The 26,112-nt window shown below is 36.5% G+C and overlaps 1 protein-coding gene across 6 annotated transcripts in view; it reads right to left on the minus strand.

Moving 5' to 3' along the window:
* The window catches only part of LOC134533300 (cyclin-dependent kinase 14), a 422,243-nt gene that overhangs the window by 12,256 nt on the left and 383,875 nt on the right, over positions 1-26,112 (minus strand). For 3 of the 6 annotated variants that reach the window (XM_063370778.1, XM_063370799.1, XM_063370808.1), the window contains 7 exons: positions 19,144-19,235; positions 17,325-17,499; positions 14,503-14,689; positions 11,712-11,926; positions 10,314-10,475; positions 5,522-5,612; positions 4,122-4,214 (listed from right to left, as the gene is read on the minus strand). In XM_063370778.1, the coding sequence (XP_063226848.1) occupies positions 4,122-4,214; positions 5,522-5,612; positions 10,314-10,475; positions 11,712-11,926; positions 14,503-14,689; positions 17,325-17,499; positions 19,144-19,235 (1,015 nt within the window). The remainder of the gene's footprint in view (positions 1-4,121; positions 4,215-5,521; positions 5,613-10,313; positions 10,476-11,711; positions 11,927-14,502; positions 14,690-17,324; positions 17,500-19,143; positions 19,236-26,112) is intronic. The other 3 variants (XM_063370786.1, XM_063370794.1, XM_063370816.1) reach the window with 1 other exon arrangement.

A 26,112-nucleotide genomic window follows, 5' to 3' on the forward strand; every position in this document is an offset into this window, starting at 1 on the left:
GTCATGCCAAGTTGATATTGCTGTCGACCTTGGTCACCATAGAGTTCTCTCTTCATATTTGGACAGTACCTGGCAATGTGGTTTGGTTCACTACAGGCAAAACACAGCATAGGCCCACTATTTTCTTGATAATTTCTTTTTGCCAATCTGTCACCGTCTCTTCTGGCTTCAAATGTCTTCCTTTCATCTGACCTTCTGTCATCATCCCTGCTACCATGCCAATTTTTCTTGCTGTCTTGTCTGTAATAACTTCTCTCTGCCCTCGCGGTGAACGCTTTGGCTTCATCTTCATCACGCTCCAGCCTCTCCTGTCGTTCTTCTAACAACAATTTATTTTTCACGTTTTGTAGGTTAAGACCATCTGCCAAATGAATGCTTCTTATTAGTGACCCATATTTGGATCTAGGTAACCCCAAAAGTAAGAATGCAGCTCGCGCAGCATCGGTAAACACTAGTTCATTCTCTTCCAACCTTCTGCAGTACACCAACACTTTATTTACATACTCTCTCATGGACATGTCACTAGTTTTTTTGAACGTTACCATCTCTTCTAGTGTTGTTACAACATGTAGAGGATCCAAATCAATACATACCGTTCGCAGAGTAAGCCATGCGTCTCTGGCTCGTTCGCATGTTTCCACATCAATTAATAGTGAGTCACTAATTCTTTGAATAATGTAGTTGAGTGCATCTTTATCTTTCGCCACTTGCTTAGGTGTTAAAATTTCATCATTATTATGAGGATATCCCGGTTCAATAGCATCCCACCATCGTTTTTGCTCTAGTGCCGCTTGCATTCGTCGCGACCATGCAAACCAATTGTCTTCTCTCAACTTTTCAATATCTTCCATTTTCTTTGCCATCTTGATACCACAGCAATAATTACATTCACGCTGAACCACCTATTATTTCTTCACTCAAATTATTAGAGCACTGCCTGGGCCCATAACCTGTTAGATTATTGCCATAATATGCAGGAATGAGAAAATATTGTATCAGTCCACATACTTCAGTCCTTTATTAAAACACATTTCACATAAAGCTTCCCACATACATTTATTTAGAAGAAACACTCACGATCTAAGTACCAACAGTACAACCCAAAATCATTGTTCCCAACACCTGTTTAAGAAACTTCTTACAAAATAAAATCAACATGGCAACACATTCCAACAACCACTCCCATCCTTTTATTATTTTATTTCTATTATAATTATGTACATTTAAAATTGTAATTAGTTAGTAAGTAAGTAGTTTAACTTCTAATACACGTACATAAGTACACACACCCATTTTATTTTAACATAATAAAACTCAATCCTTCAGCTATCAGCAATACTTCTAACTAATTCTCTTATCTAAAATTATTTACTTAAATTTATTTTATCTTGCTGTGTCCTTGTACCACTCTTTATATACTCCCCATAAAGTTCTCTCTTCTCTGCCTTATATCCTTATTCACTACTCACATCTACTTGTTTCTGAGTTTCCCTCCCCACACGGCTTACTTCTTCCACTGAACCACAACATTCCCTCTTTGTACTTCTGTTTACGAGCATTCTGTTCATGGCCAAACCATTTACCAATAAAACTTACTGAAAACGGTTATGTTTCAATATTTGCTCAAATTTGTCTTTCAAAATATTATTAGGTATTTTGTTAACCACTTTTAGGTTTGACATTAATTCTCAACAAAAAAATACTTTACAGAACTAAATAGTTTTAGTTTTTCGTTTTCCTTGGGAACCACATTATCTTACAGATTTTATCTGTAAGGCAGCCAGTGTATTTTCTGGGAAAATCTCTTCTCATAATTGGTAAAACTATCAAGAAAAATATTTTTAATATTCAAAACATTCAATATCCAATGCCTAAAAATTTAAAAATCTTATTCTTGGTCAAATAGGTCATTAAAAATATTACTTTGTACTTTGATAATTACTGTGAACATTACAAAGTTATTATTCATAATTATAACCTCAGAAAATTCATAATAAACATCACAGTTTTATCTGCAAATTTTATCAATAGCCATGTTGGGAGGGTATAACATTTTGGTATGAGCCATTCGGTTGAAAAAAAAAAAAGGAAAATATGCCGGGACTAGCAAATTTAAGTAAAAAAATTAACATAATGTCTTGGATATTACCAATAATTATATAATACATTTTATAATGCCAACAATAAATGGTATCAAGGAAAAAAAAACAATTGACTTAAACCTATTAAAAAATTACTTAGTCATATTACAGCCACCCCTTGATTGCTTGTTAAAAGTATCGCAAAACCCAATAATTTACGTTACAAATTTTGGATTCTTGACGAGAATTCACAACTTCCTTCTAGAAATCATAATGCCTTCATGTGGAAGACATACCACAAAACTAAAACTTTAATATTGAATTAGTAAGAAAAACATTAAAAATGAAATAAGGTATCACGTATGAAACATAAAACTAGTAAGCAATATAAAAAAGATTGTAAGCGAGTGAAAGAGACAAAAAAAAGTCATTTGTCAGAAGAATTGAGAGAAAATGACTGATGATACATAATATTAGGAGCTAAACTTCTGCATGGATATAAACAAAGCAAGAACAATCAGTGTTGTAATAATTGTTACTATTAGATACGGGAGAACAGCCTATAGTGATAAGGATAGGTAAGAGGCGAAGGATAAGTAAGAGAAGAAGTATAGGTAAGAGGTAAAGGAAATGATGAGAACATAAAGAAGAGAGATGACGTATTTACCAGAACATCCTGCGCAAAATTTTTATAAAATTTGCGTTGGAAAAGCATGGTGCACAACTTATTTGAAACTTTACCACGTTGCATATAAATGCTGCACAGCACAAATTCCATCAAGCTCTAAGGTTGATTAACCTGCTACTGCTTAATGGATGATGGAAATTTTGCACATGGTTTGTGTGTATTTCTGTGAGAAAGATGTTGCAATAATTACTGATTGACTGCTGTTGTAATCATCTACGGTTGCTGTAAAAACATTAGTATATGTTAAAAAAGGCTCAGGAAATGGGAAATTATTCTGTGGGAAAAAGTACGTTGTCATAAAAAGTCGTATATGTAACTAGAGAAAAAAAAAATTGTTTTTTGAGTGATAGTGTATTGCAATAATTTTATTTTTTTAAAAGGTAAGAATTTGTAGGAGGTGCTTCTTCAGCAATTTTCCAATTTATTTTGTCATAATCTTTGTAACATAGCATTGATTTTCGGTCATTCGTGGCTGGGATGTTAATGGTGCTTCACTGCAGTAAACAAAATACTGAGGCCGGTATCCATTACACATTCACAGCACTTTTTCCTTGTTTCACAGTAAACTTGCTATCATTCACAGTTAATCCCGGGATAAAATATTTACTGCCTGATAACTACAGAGATGTGTATTTGAAAAAAAAAATTACTGCAAGTATTGATTCAATAGCTCTCTCGAGGTAATAAAAAAGAGTGCTTAAAACAATAATCATTTAATGTCAACACCTGTACCAAGAATGCTATTAGATTTACAAAAAAAAACTTTACAAGCAATTATAATATAATTTTGAATAGTTAATAACATCTCGAATAGAAATTTAATAGAAACTTTAAATATGGTCACAAGTTCAGTTTGAAAAGTTTGGAGCATGGCTTATTATAAACTAAAATATTTTTGGTTATGGTCAAGATATTAGGGATGGGAGGCTTATTTGGAGGAGCAGCTTATTTGGGTAAATATGGTATTACAAGGTCAAGAATGTTACATCACACATTGGCCACAGTCATAAGGACACACAGCGCTATACAAACATGTACTAGGTAAAAGATAAGCGACATGTCTTCAGTGCTGCACATATGAACTGGGGAAAAAAAAAACACACACACACACACACTGAAACCCTCGGGTGTCAATTTGGGTAAAATTTTAAGTAGTATACAAATACTACTAGAGTATTGTAGTTAGTTGCAAGTTTTTCACAAACGGACAATTATATTAATACCACACCACAACACGGAAGTTTGACTCAAGAGGTTAGTGAGCATCTGAAAACGCAGCAACATTAAATCAAGCAGCGAGGCAGCCGGCTATATAAATTAAGCTGTTCTCAACAAATGTGGCGAGAGTTTACGGTCGCGTGTGGGGTCCAGCGCAGTCGGGCTGCTGTCAGCACTTTCGGCACCGGCCAGAGCATTGCTCTGCGGGGAAACAGCCGCAGAGCGATCTACGGTGAACAAACAACAGGGTCACATCTCAAGCAGCGCCGAGGCTGACTGCACTAATGAGATGTTCAAAGAAATGTGTGAGCACACACGTGAAGATGCAATTTTTTGTGCAAGAAAAGTTGTAGTTCACAAGACAGCTTTGAATGCAAACATTTGATTAATACTGCCTACTGGTCTTTTATAATCACAAATAAAGTCAGTCAGAAGTCAACATTGTTGGTTTCCGTCAGCATCAAAATGAGAGGTTAGTTTTCCAATATAAATTTAAATTGCAAAAAAAAAAAAAGTAGTTTCAGGCAATGTGAAAACTAGTTACATAGTTTCTAATGAGTTAATAATTCAAAGAATTTTGATATAACCATTTGATATAAAATTTAAAACAGCAATTACGTAATTTAATTTTAATGGATACAAGATACAAGCAGTGTACTTATAAACCAGTGTTCAATACTTTGTAAGGATATCCAAAAAATAAATTAAATAAATTCTTGAGATGCTGATTTTCATGATGAAGTAAAACGTGCTAAAGCAGTTTTGATGCAATAAGTTAAGAAATAAAATTCCAGGTAAGGCATGGTTATGTGAATAGTTTTTAATCCCCACTTCAACCAAAAGGAATGCCTACAGTATGAAAGCAAAGGCTCTGACAAGTCCAATAAAATAAAACACAACAATCTGAATATGTGAACAGTGGTTACATTTCCACTCACACACCTTAAGAGCAAGTAAAATTAATGGTAGTAAAAAAATCCACCTAATCACTTTTAATGTCTTCAAATGGATAAAATCTCAGAAATTGACACTTCACATCAGGACTTTTACTTGTATAGTTTACAAAATCAGTTGTATATATAACATAAAATGTTGACCATACATTGCAGCGTGTTTTTTTTTTTTAATCCTTGGTATGGGCTATCTTCTTTTTCTATTATCCAAAATACTAATCCCTCAAATTATCCTACACTAAATTACATTTTTGCATTAACACTAAATTACATTTTTGCATTAAGAGTGATTGCCACATTTTTCTGGTTGAACCAGATTCCTCGCACAGTGTCCTTCTGCTAGTCCTAATGTCCATTTTCTACTTAAAATTAGTTGCCCAGTGGCCTGTGTTTTATTTTTAACATGGCGACAACACAAACTTTGATTAATATCACCACTTCTCTGATTAAAAAATAAATAAAGAAATTTATTCCATATAATTTAAGGGGTATGCCAAAACAGGGAGGCAAAAACATCAACATTCTTAGCCCTTTCAATATTTATAATTTTTTTATAATTTAAATTAAGCAACTGTGCTTACCATCTGGAAGTTCGTACAGTTTTCGAGGCAACGAAGAGAAATAGTTATGTCTCAATGCCTCCTCAGCTCCTATCCGCTCATCAGGGTTCAGCTGCAACAAACAAAACTACTCTATTAGAACAAAAATAAGTCTACCACACAAAAATAAAAGTTGCAAACATTCATTTTTCATTTAACCATGTGTTAATGTAAGAGAGAAAACTATCACTTACCCGAAACCTTATTTTTTTAATCGTTAATTGAATATATGAATTGTGTACATTTTAAGGGAATAATCATAAAAGTTGACAAGATGTAACAATTTTCTTTCAGTAAAATGTAAATAATTTGTAAAAGAATTGTGTTCTGTTAATGACATTTAAAATAAGTGCATGGTAAAATAATATATATATATATAAGTGTACTTATGTAAGTGCATTAGAAGTTATACTTACTTGGTGTAATAACAACTAACTTTGATTTTGCATGCAAATAATGAATAAAAATAAAATAATGAAAGGACTGGAGTGATACTATAAATACAGTTGGTAAAGTATAAATTAAATCAAAATAAAAAAATTTAAATAGATACCCAGTATTCAATTATTCAATAGTAATATAAACATGTATATAAAATTAATTATTTAGTAAAGAAAAATAATCTAGATAAATTTTAATTAATAATTAAATAAAATATAACTTATAATTAGATAAATTATATATACAGGAACATATTCTCAAAAACTATCCCATGAAAACGGTCAGGAGACTACTAAACCTTCCACAGACACTCCCTGCCAGCGACAATGGAAGCTTACAAGCAACCTGACATTGTTCTACATACGAGAACATAACCTGATTTATACAAACACATATAAAAAAGTTTATTAAAACAATTTATATCACTAATATTTACAATAAATAAATGTTTCTAATTATATGGACCAGTATTCAAAGTCAATCACAGAAGAATAAGATTTAAAATCAAATATTTAATTTTTATTTGTATGTAGCCTTTATTCATCCTGTCAATTTTCATAGCATGCTGCAGCACATCGTAAAAATTCATTCTCATAATTTTTTTATAATGCACCTAAAGAAGTATAACCTAACCTCACTAAATACACATTAATATACAGAAAAATAAAAATAAATAAATGTTTTTAATAATACGGGTCAGTATTCACTATCAATCACTAAAGTATAAGATTTAAAAGCACATTAATAATTTTTAACTATATGTAGACTTTTTTCATCCTGCAAAAATTTTGTTGCATGTTGTGCGGGCATCGTAATAATTAAAAAATCTTAAAATTGTATAATAATTTTAAACTGCATAAAAATTGAAAAACAAAAGTGCTTGAAATATAACTTTATAAATAAATTTAGGAATAGCTGTATTTTTTCTCAATTTAAATACAATGTTAACTAACATAAAAAACTTCAAAATGTATGTTAGTACAAAAAAGCATGAATAAAAAACTAAAAAAAAAAATTACAACAATAATTTGTTTTAGCTAGAAAAGATGTGTTTTTAAGCAGTGTGATTCATATTTTAATGTAGGATCCAATAAGACAATTCAAATTAGTAAAAAATTACTGAGCACTTTAAGCACAAACAGCCGTATAGTATGGCACCCAAGAGAAATGTCATGATTGATTTTAAAAACAAGCCTTGCATGGGATATTCTATTAATCTAACAACTTAATATTGACATTCAAGTTTTTATTCTTAGTAAGTACATGTGCTGATATTCGAATACTTTTAAAAATTTTATTCTTGAAATATTTTTAGTAATCTCATATTTTCATTTGTGCAAATAACTATGATGCATTGCAATAAAGACCCAAATTCCATTTTTTTTAATCATGCGTTTTACAATAAACATATCAAAATAATTATCAGCAATCAATGCAATGTGAGAAAACCTATTTAAGGCAAAGGAAAGTTGCTCCCTTATAGTGTACAAGTGCCGAATGACAGACTACGTACGGGAATCATCCTGAAGATGTTAACGTGGGCCTTGTTAAAATAATGTTTTCTTCTGAAAACTCACACAGAAAAGAACAAAAAAATGGGGTGTGGCTATGTCATGGACACGGTTGTGTGTTGTACGTGAATATGTGTATGTAACAGGTAATATTTTCTGTACAAAATATAAAATACGCTATTTTATGTATGTTATAATCATGTTTGAACACTAAGAAGTCCTTAAGGTTTCAATGTTTTTATTTTAACACCATATATATATATATATATATATATATATATATATATATATATATATATATAAGGGATGGGACGAATCCACATTTTGGTCGAATCCGAATCCTTGTTCAAATCCTCAGTGTTTGTCATCGAATCTCGAATCCCAGGCCCACACTAAACTTCACATGTTATTAAAAAAAATCACACATTTATTTTAAAAATTACATAGACCTAGTATTAAAAAAAATCACATGTGTATTTATAAAATTATAAAATAAGTGCATAGTGTATACACCTGATATAAAATAGAGACAAATAACCTCAAAAACCACACACGTAAGTTTGCATCTGTCTAATTCTCTGTTAAATTAATCCTTCCTATGTTTTCAATAAAATACGTTTGTATAACAGACACCATTTAAAAAAAGTTACATTTTTTTCTGCAATGTTATATTATTGAAGGTTGGAAATGATCAAGTAGTTATGCTAGTTGACAAAATGCAGCGTAGTTTATCTTATGTTTGTGCTATTTCCGTTACCTTTATAATACAGTTTAGGTATACAATTTTCTAGAGCTGGACGAACCTCAGTTCTCTGGTTTCGAATCGAACTGAACTGAATTGAATCGAACCATAGCAAAAAAATTTCGAACCGAGCCGAACCTCATACAGAAATACATAATTGTTTTGAATTAAAACAAACTGACCACCAGCATTTTGGTCTTTAACTGAATGGTGAGAAAGAAAGGTTCTCCAGCCATATGTAAAATTAAAACATTATATAGCTTAGCTTTATTAAAACATTGCAAAACATTTTATAAGTAAATTTTATGCAATGAATAATGAAGGAAAGATTTCTGATTTTCTTTACATATATATATACTTTTAATTCATGAAGAAGTTCCATCTAAATTTCAAAAAGACTATCTTCCTTTTTCAGTGTACACTAACCTTCATTTAAAAAATATAATATTATAAAGATGACGAACATTCAGGCCACATAACATATTTTTGTGGCAGACATAACCTAACATTTTTAATAAGTAAAACTTTTTAATAGGACATTAAAAAAAAGTCGAATGTGAATTAAGTTACCTATCTACATTACGAAACCCGCTGACTTCAGTTGCTGTTTTCTTGGAAGAATGCTGCTCATCAGAAGAAACTTTAGACATTTTTTGGGGTGGTTCTGGGTCATCTGGGTCGTCATTATCTTTTCTCCATTTGGAAAACTTAAACGACGTAAGCCTGCTCTTCGCAAATCACCTCAAGAACAATAATATTGTAAACGTAATGTAAGAAGTGTGGTTATAGAAATTTGCGTCTGAAAAAAGAAAACACGAGAAATAATGATGGCTGCCGCGACTACGCTAGTCAACTTAGTAGCGTACTGTAAAATTTACTGGACCAGTACTTTTAATACACAAGATTAAATTAATATTATCAGTACCTGACTTTTCTTATAACCAAAAAGGCCAAAGAAAATAAATACATCCCAGTAATTTAAAATACATTATTTACGTAATCATTTCCTACCGCAGTTGTCTTGTGTTAACTTGATCACGTCAGTTTTGCCGAAATACGAGAGTTCTCGTACATGCGCTTAAGTTTAACGTATGGGGTACGCAATCTTGGGTGATTTTACAACCCCTTGTACACGCACTATAGTTAAAGGTAAAATATACAATACCTTTGGCATTTGTACGATAGTTTATATTACGTAGTATGAGAAATGCATACAAAATTCTCTAAAGTAAACAAAAAACAAAGCGCGCCTATATGAAAAAATGCTATGCGAGTTATGCGACGATTAATATTTTTTTTTATATTTTGTCTGCGCTGGAAACTGTTGAGGCGACGATTATGCGATAAAAGTCGGACTATTACAAGTAATGGAATTTTGTTGTGCTGTTTTGTGAATGGTCTCAAATGGGGGTTAGAAAATTAGAAAAACGTAATTTTTTTTAAACGAACGTTCGGTTTTTTGAATATATTTTAAGAGGTTTCGATCCGAACCAAACGTAAGGGTTCGGTTCGGTTCGAAATTTTCGAACTTCGCCCAGCACTACAATTTTCAATTACTACCTAAAACTCGTAAAAACCCACCTCGAATCCCACCTCGGATCCTACGAATCCTCGAATCCATAGGATTCGGTATATTCGACAAATCCAAGATTCGAAAATCCCATCCCTAATATATATACATATCTTTTTTTTTTTTTTTCACTGTAACTATTTTACACTAATGTTTTATATATGCAATCAATAGATTTTGATCAGAGCTGACGATTGAAACTTAAACGTAAGTCGTAGCTTCTCCGAGTCAAAAATTATACTAAATGGGAATCTCGAAACGCTGCAAAATGACCTCAAAATGGCTGCGCTTCCCCCTCCACCGCACACAATGCGTCACAGTCCTCACTTAGCGTAACGAATTCTTCGATCTTTTAGCTATCCAGTGGTGTAATTAAATTTTGGATGGAGATGATAGATATGTAGCTGCAACACCAAACTGTATCCCCCGATTTTGTTATCATTCGTTTTTTTGAATTGCCTCCCACTATGGAAGCAATTTCAAAGACGTGTTCGCGTCGAAAAGACCCACCTGCAGCAGCGAGGAAGCCATGCTCTCGCCCTCCACTATGTCGTAGAGTCGAGGGAAAGACAGCCCGAGCTTCTGCCCCCGGTAGAAGCCCAGCTTGTGAGACTTGTAGCCGGGCAGATGTGTCACCCCTTCCCACGTTTCCTCAGTGGGCGTGCCGAGTATCTGCACACATAATTCAGAACAAGGTTGTTGAGAACAGCTTGCTGTTTCATCACATTGAAATAAGTTTCAATTGGTTCACGATTTGTAACATGGATGTTTCGCACTGACAAATTTACGTTTTCCAGGTTCACATCAGTGATAAAAAACACTTCAATGACAAGTAGGAATATATTTGGAATTGACTATAAGTCTAGCAGAGGACTGCAGTAAAGCGTTAATAATGCTAGTTTTTAAGAAAAGAGAAAGAAAATATGCGAGTACTATAGGGGGATAATTTTGATTTGCTAATAAGCAAAGGTGTATGAAAATATCTTGGATAAGAATATAAGAAAGGACATGACAACTAAAATAAAAGTTACTATCAAAATATATTTTGACAAACATATACGTGATTAAAATTTTACTGTAAAAAGTTTTGCCGCATCATACATTGTAATCATTTTGATCAACACTATGCAAAACTATGCCAATCTAATAAAGGTAATGGTAAACTTTTGTTTGATCAGAATTTGAAGTGATACATAATCAATTGTGATTAAACTAAAGACTAATCCTGTGTAAATTTGATTATGTTTTAAATTAATACACAGTAAGTCTTTTATATCCCTTTCACTTAACGCTAGTGAAAATCTGCAAAGGAATTGATGACTTAAATAAGGGATGTACTATAAATCCTTAGTATTCAAAGAATTCAATGTTCGAGGAAAAAGATTCTACAAAAAATATTAGAGGAAATAAAGTAAACTAAAAAATTTAACACTGATAACCTCTAAAGTTTATTAGGTTAATTTGTTTCTGCATACCTATCCTTGTACCGTCCCGTAAGATATTGTACTTTAAAAAATGTAATTAAAATTACAATTGTTATTAATTCTAGAAACTTAAGTTTGTGAAACAAACATTTAAAATGTAGAATGTTTCAACACTACAGTTAATATTTTTTCATTTCTTGAACATTATATTATGTTTAACCCTTTATACCTAGATTCAGATTCGAGGAGTACGTATAAACTATTTGGGATTCGAATTCAAGATTCAGATAGAGATAATTGGGATTTGGTCCATCACTGATTAAAAAAACTCTTTTTAAGACACTAAGATAATGCGTGGACTGACAAATTAATGTTACTGTTTCGTACTTGGATATAGACAATTTCACTTTGTTTTCCAGTGTTTTAAATCCCCCGAGTTTCCCCTGTCAGCGGGAACCCCATCCCCCCGCCGGAAGCGACCGACCTTGAAGATCTTGTCGAGCTGGTCGTACGTGTCCCTGACGCCAGGGAACGTCGGCACGCCCGTGATCATCTCGATGAAGATGCAGCCGACCCCCCACATGTCGAGCGAGGTGGAGTACTCGGTGCTGCCCAGAAGGACGTCCGGAGGGCGGTACCACAGCGTGACCACCTCGTGGGAGTAGGTGTGCGAAGGCACGGACTTCGCTCTCGCCAGGCCTGGAACCACCGGTGCGGCACACACTTTACTGTTTGCCGCTGAACATTCCAACAGATAAAACCGCTCATTTCAGAAAAGGCTTTGGTCCGAAAATTCACTTCCTCCAGGGAATAAAAAAACTCTTTAGCACTGGCAAAAACATTTGCTATAACATCACAGTCACAATAGTATTATTTAAAGTATTTTTTATGAAAACCATTTAATGTTTTTGCTAATGCTGAAAAGTTTTTTCACCTTCCGAATAAAAAACTCTTTCTAAAATAAGAAATTATGTTTGAGATGAATGATAAGAGTGCAGACTTAGTAGAAAAATCCACAAGTTTCAGTATGTCCATAGTTAGAGCTATGAATGCAAGACATAGGAAATTACAGAGTGGGTATTCATAAAATAGTTCAAAAATACATCAGCAACATTTTTAGTATTTTTTCAAATAAAAATTGTAATGTGTGTGTTTTAGGATAATAAAATCAAAATTTTAACTATTTTCATTACTTGTAAAAATATTTTACACTCTCTGGACCGCAAGGAATGCACTCTTTTAAAGGGCCCAGTCGGACACTGTGATTAAGACACCCTGAGTGGCTCACACGAGAGCTGAATCGAGGCTTTCCATCGCCCAGGGCAAAAATTGTGATAAATGCCTATCTCTCCCCCTCCCTCCTCCTCCTAAATAGTAATAAATGTACCAGGCATAATTTGTTTTGCATCCGTGTACATTACAATTAAAATGTTTATTTAATTTTCCCGAATCCGGTGTAGTTATTAGTGTTTAAATGTACACTTTTATATCACGTACTGTATTTATAGCAATGTTCAAGGTCCAATGGAAACACAAAAGATATAAAAAAAACACATAATTTTAATTGTTGTCCATTGTTAAATTACAATAATGAAAAATTATTTGACAAAATGCAGACTAAGCTACTCCCATGCACTCCCTCACCTGCATTCCTCCATATATGCAAACATGCCGTGCAAACTCACAAGAAACTAAATAATAAAGATCTCCAATAAAAAAAATTATTATTGATACAGTCCAACCACATTATTACAAACCTGAATAATCATAATTTTTAACACTTTGTAATAACGAGGTTTGTATTAACCAAAATATTGGGAAACTATCATGAAAAAAATTTGATTTAATTTCTAGTGCCCATAATTACAACCATAAAGAATATTAGATACACTGTTGGTGTCTTGTAAGGTAACAAGTTATAGAAAATACCTGTCTTATATATGTTGAAGAAGTCGTCTTGATCGTACTGATAAAGTATTAGCTCAACAGACAGTAACCAATATTTAAATATTTGTCGTATATACTGCTGCCAACCACCCACATATAGTTTTGCCAACAATATTTTTTTGATACTTAAAACAATTGTAGCCAACCGCTGCTGAAGTTAAAGCTCGAAATCCCTAACCACAACGCTAAGTAATCTACTTTTCTATGTATTATATGACCAGAAATTGGTAAGTTTTCTTGGTACCACCATTACAACAAAGTACCTTCCATTTCTTCATATTTTGGACCTTGCATTCTTTTTCTAGTTGATAACCCACAAAAACTCTATCAATCTCTTTTGCAATTTTTTAATTCATATTTTATTGTCTTTGTCGGCAAGGACAATAGTGGGATGTTAAATTCTCTAGCGATTTCAGTTTTTGTTTCTCTCAATTGCCAACTTCTTTGATAATTTTGAGTTTAACTTGCAATGTAAGATCATTACGTTTACTTTTTGCAGTCATTTTACAAGATAAAACACACTCATAATTCACATTACTTCACTTGTGCATACATAAGAAAATACCAGAACCTTTACCACTGATTGTCCAACTTCTTCCTATGTGCACTTCTGATGACTAATATAAATACGGTACAGACTACCTTCCTTTTAGTTTTCGGTTTACAAAATAGCGTCATTTATAGTTCAGTTACATCACCACTAGAGTTAAACTTTTCATAATGTTTTTCAACCATTTTGGCTTTAGGATACATACATCTTTGGAGAAACATTTGTTTACTTGATGGTGAAGTACTAAATAACATAACTGGGACTGTGGAAATAATTCACATAGATCAGTATTTCGTACTAAGCAGATTCACATTAATGAGGTTTGTCTGTCATGTGTAAAATCAAAATATTTATTGTACAATTTTTCTTTCTAATTGCTTTTCAGTCTACAAAAATTTGGTGGTCCATCCTGCACCGGGGTCTTGGAGCAGGCTTCTCGCCCCGCCTAGTAGTGGTCCTATGGGAGCAGCGATAGGGGCAACAGACTCCCATTCCCCATACCTGCTAGTAAAAAAATCCCAAAGAGATAAAAATTCTACTCCAGGTAGCAATTGACCTTTGAAGATAGTTATTTTTTTTGTTAAAAAGTATTTTTTTTTTACATTTTTTAGTGCTACTCTACTGTGTGTAATATTTTCAAACGTTAGTACTCTTGAAAATCAGATAAAAACCATATTTGACAGTGAGTTTTCAAAATGTCAGAAACGCGTAAAAAAATACAATTTCGAAGGGACGTTATTTTTGCAACGTCTCTGACCACCCGTCTAACTGCCCGTACCAAAGTCGGCCAGCTTGAGCTCGCCCATCTCGCTGATGAGCAGGTTCTGGGGCTTGACGTCGCGGTGCAGCACGCGTCGCTGGTGGCAGTACGCCAGCCCCCGCAGCAGCTGGAAGAGGAACAGCCGCACGTTCCTGTGGTCCAGCCCGCCGGGGTGCTTCTCCATGTACTGCGACAGGTCCGTGTGCTGCGGGCAACGGTCGTCCCCGGTTACACATGCCACACGCCCTCAAGCGCTGGCCACTTTCGTTTTCACGCTCCTTTCGAAGAGGGGGGCTACAGCTTTCCAGCGTTACGAAAATCCGATCGCATGAGCAGGGGCGCAACAACTAAATTCCCAAAGGGGGGCAATATACCTTATTATAAAGAATCATCGATCCCCCCATATTGAAGCGGAGGGTCAGGGGGTCCTCCCCCGGGAAAATTTGTATTTCAAGGTGGAAAATGGTGCTATTTAAGCAGTTTTATCATCTAAAAATTGATTGCACAGCATTTTCTTTGCCCCCGTTTGCCCCCACTTCAAGGTTTCAGAGGGAGGGGGGGGGGCAAAATACCCTTACCCCCCCCCCCCCTGTTGCATCCCTGCGCATGAGGGGAACAGGCAGGTACATGGTGGGGGAACAAGCACACAGGAGGAGAATGCGTCAACGGCGGCGCCGCTCCAACGCACGCACTAGCGGTCGAACGGGCTGGCAGCAAGGGGAAGGGGAGGATAGGGATGCTATATGCTCGTTGTAAAGGCTGGCAGGGGAGAGGTAGAAATGACGCAGCAAGGATGCTATGGAATTCTCGTAACGCTGCTTGTGTTTGTCTACTCCCCGGTTTTTGAAACGGATAACGATTGATGCAATCATATTTATATTATTTTATTTAAAGTATCTACATTTTATTTATCAGTGTGGAAAAGAGTTATTGATTTGAGCAATTAACTGCATAAGAATCATTCTCTTTTTTTTTTTAATTTGTGATCTTTCTGCATCATTACTATTCTCAATTATTATCTCTTGTTTAATAAAAAAAATACTAATAATAATATTTTTCTATCCATACCTGATAAGCAATAAGTTTTACTTCTGTCGCGCATGGACTTCACACATACACTTTTTTTTCTTTTTTTTATCTATAAAAATATGGACATTAGTGGGAAAAGAATAAAATTATTATTTTATTTAAAGTTTAATAGAGTTTGCATGATTTCACATTAGAAAAACCCTATAAATCTGTATTGCCTTAAATAATGACCAAATTTAATTGGAATTTTATAGTTAGGATTTCCAAAATTTAACCAAGTATAATTATTTGGAATAGCACACTGGCAAGGCCCCTTTCAAAAATATTAGGGCCCTGCAAAAATAGCCTGGGGCCCCGCAAAGTCTAGGGCAGCTAATGATTCACCATAAAAAAAAATAATTTCTCTTACTTTCTTCAACAGCCGGGCGGCCCCAGGAAGACTTTCTCGAAGGGTCTATCGTACAAAGTCAGAATGCGGTTGCAAGACATGATATTAAATAAGTCAGATATTGTCCTTGAAATATTTACAAATGTATGGTTTCAAATACCGAACTGCAATTGTTTTCTACAACGTTTGGTGAAATAAAAGTTTAACATATGAATTTAAGTGTATAAGTTAACATAAATATAAACTACAAAATGAAATTTGGGCTCAGAAGTAGGGTTACCAGACACTGATAACAAAAAAGGAGGACATTCACCTCGCAAAAGGAGGACATTTCACTAAAAAGGAGGACAATATATTTTTTTAAAAAGCGTTGAATTAATAACAATGGAGTACGATATTTTACAATGTTTTGGCATTTAATACAGTTTCAGTAAGAATCAAACAAACTACGCATATACAGCATATTAAAACACGTGCTTCTGCATGTGCTGCTACCTGTCAAGCTGTCATTGAACTACTTACTAGTGGGGTGACTCTGCGGACAGTGCATTAGCGCGCACCGCGCGCTTTACTCAGAGTGTAACTGCAGGAATTATCTCACTTTATAAAAAAGCCGGACATTTTGGAGCATTAAGGAAAATCCGGCCGGACACAAAAAAAATACATAAAAAGGAGGACATGTCCTCCTTTTGCCGGACGTCTGGTAACCCTACTCAGAAGGGGCTATTGCCCCCTTCCTCCTACACACTGGATACATGTTTGGCCTCAATTACCAACCAGACTTCAGAAACATACCAAAAACCTCTATTTTATGTTAAGTTAACTACTAAAAATGTACACTTGAAATTTTTTTGGGAATTTTTATTTAAAAGATGTGGATAGTACCTTGTTAGCAAATTAATACTATACTGTTAAATTAAAAAAGTTTTACAACCACAAAAATATTTGACTGAAGCTTAAGTGTTACAAACATGAGGTTTCCAGAAAAAAATATATTTACACTAACCATTTGTGAAATTTTGGTCCAGGAAGCACACAACGCTCACACCAGGGCCGGCGATAGGGAGTGGCAGAGTGGGGGAGGGGGGAGGCGAATCCCCAGGGCCTGAGCTCCATTAGAGGCACCGGTTAAGTTTGGAGATTGTTTTTAAATTATGGATTTACCCTGATAGGAAGAACATTACAAATCTATTGTTAATAGAATTTATATGAGACCTTACAAGTTTGCAGATGTTTAGTCTTCAGAATTTTTTTTTTTTTAACTGTTGGTCTTTAAAAGTTGTGCATTAAATAATAGGCAGGGGGCCCAACAAAATTATTTGTCCCCAGGTTGTTAGTTCCTCTCACAGCAAGGAAAATATCACTTTCAACTTAAGGCAACATAAGTGTGTCAACGTCTGCAACCGACGCCACGCAAGCTCACCACATATTCAAACACAAAAGTGAGCGTCTCCTTGGTGTGCACAATGTCATGCAGGGTCACGATGTTGGCGTGCTTCAGCTCCTTCAGCAGCGATGCCTCTCGAATGGCAGTGAAAGGGGCCCCTTCCTCTTCCTGAAGTCTTATCTCCTTTAAGGCCACCACTTGATTAGTCAGGCTGCACACACACACAACACAGAACAAATATCAGAACAACACTTTTCAAAGCCAAGCCTGAATATGTTTCAATTACTTACTTAACAACCCGAAATTGTGGAACTCTAAAAGTAATCAACTGGTAACATAAAAAACTGCTGAATGAGACTGTGAACTTAATAATTTTATCTGTTAGGCTGTAGCTCCAGTGAGTTGGATATCTCCTACAACACTGATGTGATAACCATTCTCATGGTATTCTACCTACGAAAATAGTACACAAAAAAGCACAGATTAAGAGCAGGCTTAGGCGAGCCTAGAAATTAACATAAATAAGCAGTTTTTGGTTTACTGACTGAATAATCACTCACTGATGCCCATAAGCAAGTAGTATAATGTATCTTTTTATCAATTAACGTATGATTATAAACACACAGTAACAATCTGTTTAGGATGAGAGAGGGTCTTCGGAATCATGGAAAGTTGTTTCCTGGCTACAACATGCTCACGTGAATGGCTGCACCGATTGACGGCGGTAGAACTGAGAAACAATGAACTAGAATTGGGGAGGACTCAGTCAGATTCGAATCCCTGGTCATCGATCCTATTTTTGACTCTCCAAGGTTTCCTGAACAAATGGTTGATGTGAACATGTGACAGAACCAAAAGCTAAGACCACATGGTTAAGTGGGTGAATGTTATGGTAAAAAAATTACAGCACCTTGTACAATATTGTTACGCGTGGGAAAACAGGTTCGGAAAAGATAGCCCAATTAACTAAATACAGTTTCATTAAGTACTCATATTTACACTATTAATTAATTAAAATACTCAAAAAGTCTGTCTACAATTTAATCACGCCTTCTTCCAGTTCACAGTTCATTCACCCCACTGGAGCCCGGCTCGACAGTGGCTCTCACTACCGCTCGTCTCTAACCTCGCACCTCTGTCCCAACACACTGTCTCCCGCTACTCTCTCATCCGCGCCGCGACATAGTCCTCTACACACCAGTCTCCGCACTCGAAGACCTTCGCTTGTCCGCCCGGTTGTCACTCGCAAGGGGTCACTCGCCCTCTTCACTTCACTGGTTCTGAGGCTGGCGTCGGCGCTTTTATACCCATCATCTCCACACACCCACTTCTGGAATGGTCTAGCAACCCGTTGAAGTGTCGCGTTATCAGACTCGACCCGACTCCCGAAGCCCCCAGAACAGTGGCGTCCCAGTCACGCCACTTCCACGCGGCGGCCTCTGGGAGCCCACAGAGCGCAAAGAATGGAGGAAGTAGGGGGAAGGGGTCCGCGACCCATCCGGCAGCAGGGCCGGCTGACCGCTAGGTCCTGCCTTGTAACAATACAGACGGACTTAATTACAGGCTTGGTGCTCATGAATAATGTACGGGTCATACAAAGAGTTGGCCCATTCAATCCCATCTCTAGTCCCGGCCATCTCGCAACGTTATCCCCTCACAATCGTACAACGCAAACAACCGTTCAAACCGCCACGCCACAAGCAGGGTAACCGATGAAAGAATGAATGAATGAACGTGATTCATCACAACTACTAGCCATCGCGTTAAGATGCAAAGCTCTGTCCCAAATATGAGAGACACACACACACGCACGCACATGCACATATATATGCAGTATGCACACTGTGAGACTTACTTGCTGTAACCTTTGAAGACGGTTGCGTATGAGCCTTCTCCTAGCTGCTCCAGCTTGATGTAGGCCTCAGACTTTCCGAACGGGGAATCGCCCTGGGAAAAAACAAACAGTAATGAGCACCAGCTTGTTTGTACGTCCAACCGAGATTACAACAGCGAACTCTAAGGAATATCACTGGCTTATCTTCATTACATAAGTACAACTCCTACTCACGGTAAATAAAACTTGAAGCTACAAAACCTTAGTTTATTTTTTTTTTTTTTTTTACTTAGAATCAAGTTTATCCATTACAACGAACTGTTCCTGGATACCTATAGGAACTGTCACCATATAAACAACAATTTCATAATCAAAGATTGTACCCTTAACCGATACATAAAATAAGTTATAATAAAATTGTTATAATAAATAGCAGATAGGTATTTAAAAAAAGAAAAATAGTCAAACCCGAATAAAATTTAATATATCATAGAGTTTTAAAATTTTGTTCTGAATAAATTTTATATAATTATATCATTACTGTGTACAACAAACAAAATTATTCTAAATAAATTATAAAGTTCCAGCAGAGATTCAGGTTATTGAAATGTAACATCTTAGCTCTCAACATTCCACATTTGGTAGGAATAATTTCGTGATTGGAACGGAAGTCGCATGGAACGGAAATGTGTAACCACGGTGCTGCCATCTGTGGCGGCTGGCGCAAACATCAGTTCACAAAGCCAAAGGAAAACTTTATAGTATTACTGTTTAATAAATTTTAATAAGATGTACAGTATTTTAATAAAATACCTTGTTGAAAATCAGGTCTAAAGCCGGGGTTTCGAAATTTTTTTTTCAAGTTTTTTTTTTCGTTTCCATTGAAGTCGTTTCATTATATAGCTTAATATTTCGGTCTGCTAATCAAATGATTCAATAGTTGACGTAGCTGTTTCGGCAGCGAATTCTAGCGGCGGGTGTGAAAACTACTACGATTAGAGTCAAAAAATTTAGCGGTGAACACAATTTGCGTATATTTATAACACGCAGCATTATTTTTAAGAATTCTACGTTAAATTTCGTGTCCAAGTTTCGTATAATAAGCGTATCTGCAACACGAGAACACATGAATTGGCTCGTTTACGAGTACTGTAAAAATATTTTCTGTACTTTTACGAGGTTCGTCCTTGGAAACTCACTTTCCAACGATATCACTTAAAAAAAATTGGTTGTCTGTAAAGTCGGTTTACGGACGATAGTTTAACGTGACAACGTCATAACAAAACATTGATGAAATGATTGCATACTTTTATGAATAAAATTGAATCATTTTTATTGAATTATCACTATTTTGTATGGATACAAATAAGGAGTGAAATGAAATCTACAATTTAATTGATAAATTTACTTTTATTTGCACTCATTAATTCAAATATGTTTATTACTTTAACTTTTATACATGTTTGCTATTTAACTTCTTCCAATCTGTGTTATTCTGTTAAGGATAGGACGATGATAGGAAAAGTAGGAAACGAATGGGAGTGTTTCAAGTTTAATGTGCCTCGAAAAAGTCAAATGGATGGTTGTTACAATCGAGTGGAAGAGAGATAGATGCGGCGCAAGCGTACAATGAGCGTAACGGGACAATGAGACATCCTTTTTCGAGCGTGCAGCCAGCGTTAATCGATCTATTAGACGTTGTCACGTCAAAAAAACTGTCGCAGGTACTGAAAGACTCGCGTGGTATACCTACTGCATCAGCTTTCCTTGTTGACATCTGAACCAAGACCTCGCGGACGCCACATCTGCAGACATGCTACTGCAACGTACGCGGACGTCAAAAGAGACACAGTGACGATGCCCCACGCCAACCCATTTTCATTCTTTGTTTTCCTTGTTTTTATAGCTTTTTGTGAAAAAAAAATTGACATTAAAGAGAAAAGGAAGTATTAAATTGTTTTTACTATGTAATTGAAAGTGCTGGTAAATACATTTAGATTTAAATTCTGTTTCCATGATTTCGTATTAGAAAAATTTTCAAAAATTTTATTGCCTCATATAATGACGTATTTCACCGATTTTAATCGTAAGTATTTATAGAACTTACCCATTAAAGATTTATCAGGAAAAAAAAAATTCTTAAACAAAATATTCGTGGAAATTTTAGTCCCAGGTTGGTTTAAAATCATTATAAAGAGTGTTTTTCCTTCAAGTTTTCCTGTGGAGAATTCTTAACCCTACTATTCTCTGGGGGGGAAAAAAGGGGGGGGGGGGGGCTATTTTACACCCTCCAGGGAACCCCAATAAAACTTCTCTCCAAAATACTGGATGTCCATGTTCCAGTTTAAATGTTAATATTATAACAGTTTAATTTAACTATTTACAACTAATCATACATACAATTGAAGTTAAGTTAACCTAATATTATTTTAGAAATGTTCAATTTGTGCACCTTTAGTTATACGGCACACGTCCAACCTAAAGTCCAATTCTTCCCCCACTATGGTTAACACGTCCGGAGTAATGGAAGCAATGGCCTCTTCAATTCTGTTCTCAACTCTTGTGGCAGATCATTAGGTAGCGGCGGAAAAATAGACACGATCTTGTATAAAGCCCCAAAGGAAAAAAGATCGCATGGCGTTATGTCAGTTGAACGTGAAGGCCAGCGAAAAAGAGCTCTGTCGTCTCGACCATTACGACCGATCCAACGGTCAGGAGGCACTTCGATGTTCAACCGTTTTCGTACAGAGATCCCATTGGGGAGGGGCTCCATCCTGTTGCCAAATAAAGTTTACAGGTTCACCATTTTTTTTCGCGCTGCAAGTGATAAAAAAAAAAACAAAGCAGTAGTCGAGCATGCGCTTATCTAAAACAAGTTTGAGTTACTCTTTAATTGTGACTTTGAACCAACACTCCGCAACGCTTACAGTTGATACACTATTAAATGTTATAACTGGGACATTATTTTTATGGACATCCTGCATGAAGGTAGGTACTGCAGAAGTGGTCTCGCAAAATGTAGGGCCGCACTGATAGCATGATCGCAGGCGGTGGTGACATCAGCGGAAACTTTCAGCGACGGTAACTGTGTGACTCCTGGCGCAAGTATGAAGGTCTTCGGGAGTAGTGAAGGCTAGCTAGTCACACTCGAACCCGACACCCCGGCTCGGGTCGGCACTAGGTCGGGGACCCAGGTGGTCCGGAGACCGGTTCCACCGCCTTCAGCCTCTGTGCACAATCGCGAGACTTTGAGGGGTTGCCTCCCACTTCAGGTCAAAATTTTATATTTACAGTGATTACATAGACACTTGCAGACTTTTTGAATTGTTTAACTTTCATGAAATTAAAAATATATATACAGCACATACTTTTTGCATAATTAGCTGCCAAAATTACATTTTTAACGTTTTTGGGTTGTACAAATAAGGAGAATTTAATTTATTGCAGAACTGAAACTTTTTAGGTTTAACTGCAATTCCACTGGCTATATCAAGAAATGGTTTGAATTTCTTTCAGAAAATATTCATTAATTTTACCTGGAATTTCAAAATTCTCAAATTTGTTACGGTTTTGACAGCCGAGAAACATAAAATGAGTTTTTGTGATAGAAATGCAAACCATATCATGAAGTAGCCAGTGGCATTCCAGTTAAACCTAAAAAGTTTCAGTTCTGCAATAAATTAAATTCTCCTTATTTGTACAACCCAAAAACGTTAAAAATGTTACTTTGGTAGATAATTATGCAAAAAGTATGCGCTGTATATATTTTTAATTTCGTAAAAGTTAAACAATTGAAAAAGTCTAAAAGTTGATCAGTGATTAAAACAAATATAAAATCATGACCTGAAATGGGAGGCACCCCCTTAAGGCCCCTGCCTACCCTGGAGCACATGCGGCGTGCAAAGCTTCACAAGAAACAACACACGTGATTTGAAAACTCGCTCATGATATCCAAGTGGTGCATGGCAACGAATTGCATTTAAGACAACGCTGAGGGCGGATGGGTGGTTCCGTTTCAGTTTATTTCATTTTAAAACTGTAATTTTAGAAGAGTGTAACCGGCTAAAACGCGTGTTTTCAGAATAATTTTTAGCCACTCAAGGGCCTTTCATTACATGCACGACGAGACGACTGCGCGCGAGTCCTGAGCCTTGCGCTTAGAGGCTACACCGCGCTAGCAGCACCAGCGAGCGTCGCACTATCATCCCGCCTCATTAACACTAATATAGGGGCAGTATTTTTTCATTATTTTGCTTCTAATTTTTCTAGTTTTTTGCACATTTTTATAAATAAATTCATAATAAATCCACATTTGATTGTTTGTAAAATGATTTTTTCTACTAAACAAGTCATTAATTAATGTTTTGATTAAAAAACTAAAACGCATTTTTTTATGTCGTAGCATGTACTGAAATCATGAAACCAAGTGGTATACAGTGTTTGGATTAACGGTTCGTCTTAAAACTCATTATTTTAGTATATAAAACATATTTCAATTAAAATTAGGTTTTCCCAAAAACCCGGAAAAACTCAGGTTTCTGTACAGTTTTTATTTAACATTATCAAACATTTTATGAAACCTTTTGCATAGTCTGCAAAAATTAACATTATCATAGATACAAGTATATTAATACATTTGCCACACAAATAACGTAAGGTCGGGGCAGAACAACTCCTATACTTTTAATGGCATGGTTCGTTGGCAGAAACGATTTATTTTTCATCACCATGCGCATGCCTTCGTGCAGGTGAACTGAACATAGATAATGTTTCAAATGCACCGGTTCTTTGTCTGTGGCAAATTAGCTTATTTTAAAAAAAAAAAACTATTGTAACAAGAGCAGCACGCAGCTGTTATTCGGAACGAATAATTGAGTAGTATACTCAATGTTATTGTTTTGTGATTAGTTTTCGTGGGCCAGCGAGCGGACTCGGTAGTTCGGATTCCAATATGTGGAAATGGTGGGGTTCGCTGCAATCTTCTGTCGAGTCGTCAGATCACTCGCCCACCGCCGCGGCGATTTGGGTTCGATTCCCGAACGTGGTCGAACCCCGGGATGTTTTTTTTTCTTTCGCGAGCGCGGAAACGTGGCGGGCGTTGCCGTGGATCGACGAGTCTTCTCGGGGTGCTCCCGTCTCTCTCCAAACCAGTCAGTTCCGCCAACAACGCTCCCTCGTCGTCTCTCGATGACCTCGATGCAGACGAGACGATGGGGGATCATTCCGTCCATCTCGCGACCTCGCGTCGTTGCTGCTCTCGTGCGCGGTGAGCGAAACGGAACACGACCCGCGGAGAAGCCAATGGCGGCTCCAGAAAGACCTCTCGGGCAGGGCTCTCACACACAGGAGGATGCTGATGCAGTTAATAATAATGACATTGCCCTTGGGATATTCACAAAATATAAGGTCTCAAATACTTATATTTAGTATTTTCGTACAAATTTTGATTGAAAGAAGAGTTTAGCACATTAACGAAAGTATTTAAGTTAACATTAATATTCCTATAAAGAAATAAGAAGTAAAATTTGGGCTCGGAAGGGGCTATCGCCCCCTGCGCCCTTCCTCTGGAGCCGCGCTTGGGAGAAGCGGAACCAAGAGCAGCTACAGGCAGGTTTCAGGAGGGGCCTTCGTACAAGAGAGACTTGTGGATTGTTTACAAATGTGTGGTCTCAAATACTGCACATTAACAGTTTCATACAACTTTTGATAAAAAAAGAAGTTTTACAAAAAAAATACAATTTGGGCTTGGGAGGGTCTATCAATCCCCCTCCCTCCCCCCCCCCCCCCCCCCACACACACACACACAAATCCACCGGAGCCGCACTTTAGCGAAATTCAGTTTCGTGCACGGAAGAAGGAGGGAGATGTAGAAGTGCGACTTAGAAACTGAAACCATGTTTCGCGCGACATGTAACGTTACTAACAAAAAAAAAACCTCGGGCTACCGGTTAAAATACAATGTTTTAGTATTAGAGCGTTAATTTAACTACTTGGTGAACTAATTGCTTACTAAAAGAAATTTTAATTTGTGCGAAAAAAACATTTAACGATGTTTTGTAACTAAAGATCATGTACTGTATAAATGAGTAGGAGATGCAAAACCTTTTTTGGTATGCCATACTTACCACAAAATATGTGGCTCCCGAAATAAAGCGAATTAATTTTCACTGGATCGTTGGCCTTATGCATTACTAGGGACTGGAAAAATTCGCCGTTACCTCTAGGATAGACTCCAAGATCCCCTACATACTTGGGAAAATGCCACCTGTTCATTGGCTGCTGACTTGTGAGACCTGGCAACTTGGATGCTTCCGACGAGATACTTCTTTGGTTAAAGGTATTTCATTGGCTCAAAGTCCTTCAGAAAAACTGTGAGCCAATCACAGGAGAAATATGAAGTTGTATGTGTTTGGATTCTAGCATTCCGGGAAATGAATCCGCGAATTTTTCCGGTCTCTATGCATTACTTCTCACATTCAATGTAGCTGTGTCAGAAATGTATTATGAAAGCTGCTATCTGGCGGGTGGGCCAAAGAACTAGGCTTCCCGTCTCGGCGGGGCCTCAGTCTCGGAGAGCACGCGGCCCGCGACGTCTGCGCGCGACCACCCCGCCCTGGAGTAATCGATTCGCGAGCCGCCTGACCCACATTCCGCGCCGGGGCGGGGGACGTCCTGGCGAAATTAACGCAACCCCCGGGCGGCCCGCGCCGGCCATTCATCAGCCGGCGAATTAAAACCACGCACGTAACTGCGGAACTTCGCGCCGTCTAGGGCTGCGCGAACTCACCTAATATTCCCCCATAAAGTTCAATTACGGGAAATTTGCGCTGTTTTAATTGGAACCACTGGGAAAAAAAAAATATTTTTTTGACAGTTGGATTAATTTACTCAGAAGCTGTTATCAGAACAGCTTTATACTCGCTGAACCGGTCTTTTGTCAGAACAACGCGACACAGTAGTTTAAGCGCAGAAACCGTATTTATTTATTTC

This window comes from Bacillus rossius, chromosome 1 (genome assembly GCF_032445375.1).
Source record: "Bacillus rossius redtenbacheri isolate Brsri chromosome 1, Brsri_v3, whole genome shotgun sequence".
NCBI classification, from domain to species: Eukaryota; Metazoa; Arthropoda; class Insecta; order Phasmatodea; family Bacillidae; genus Bacillus; species Bacillus rossius.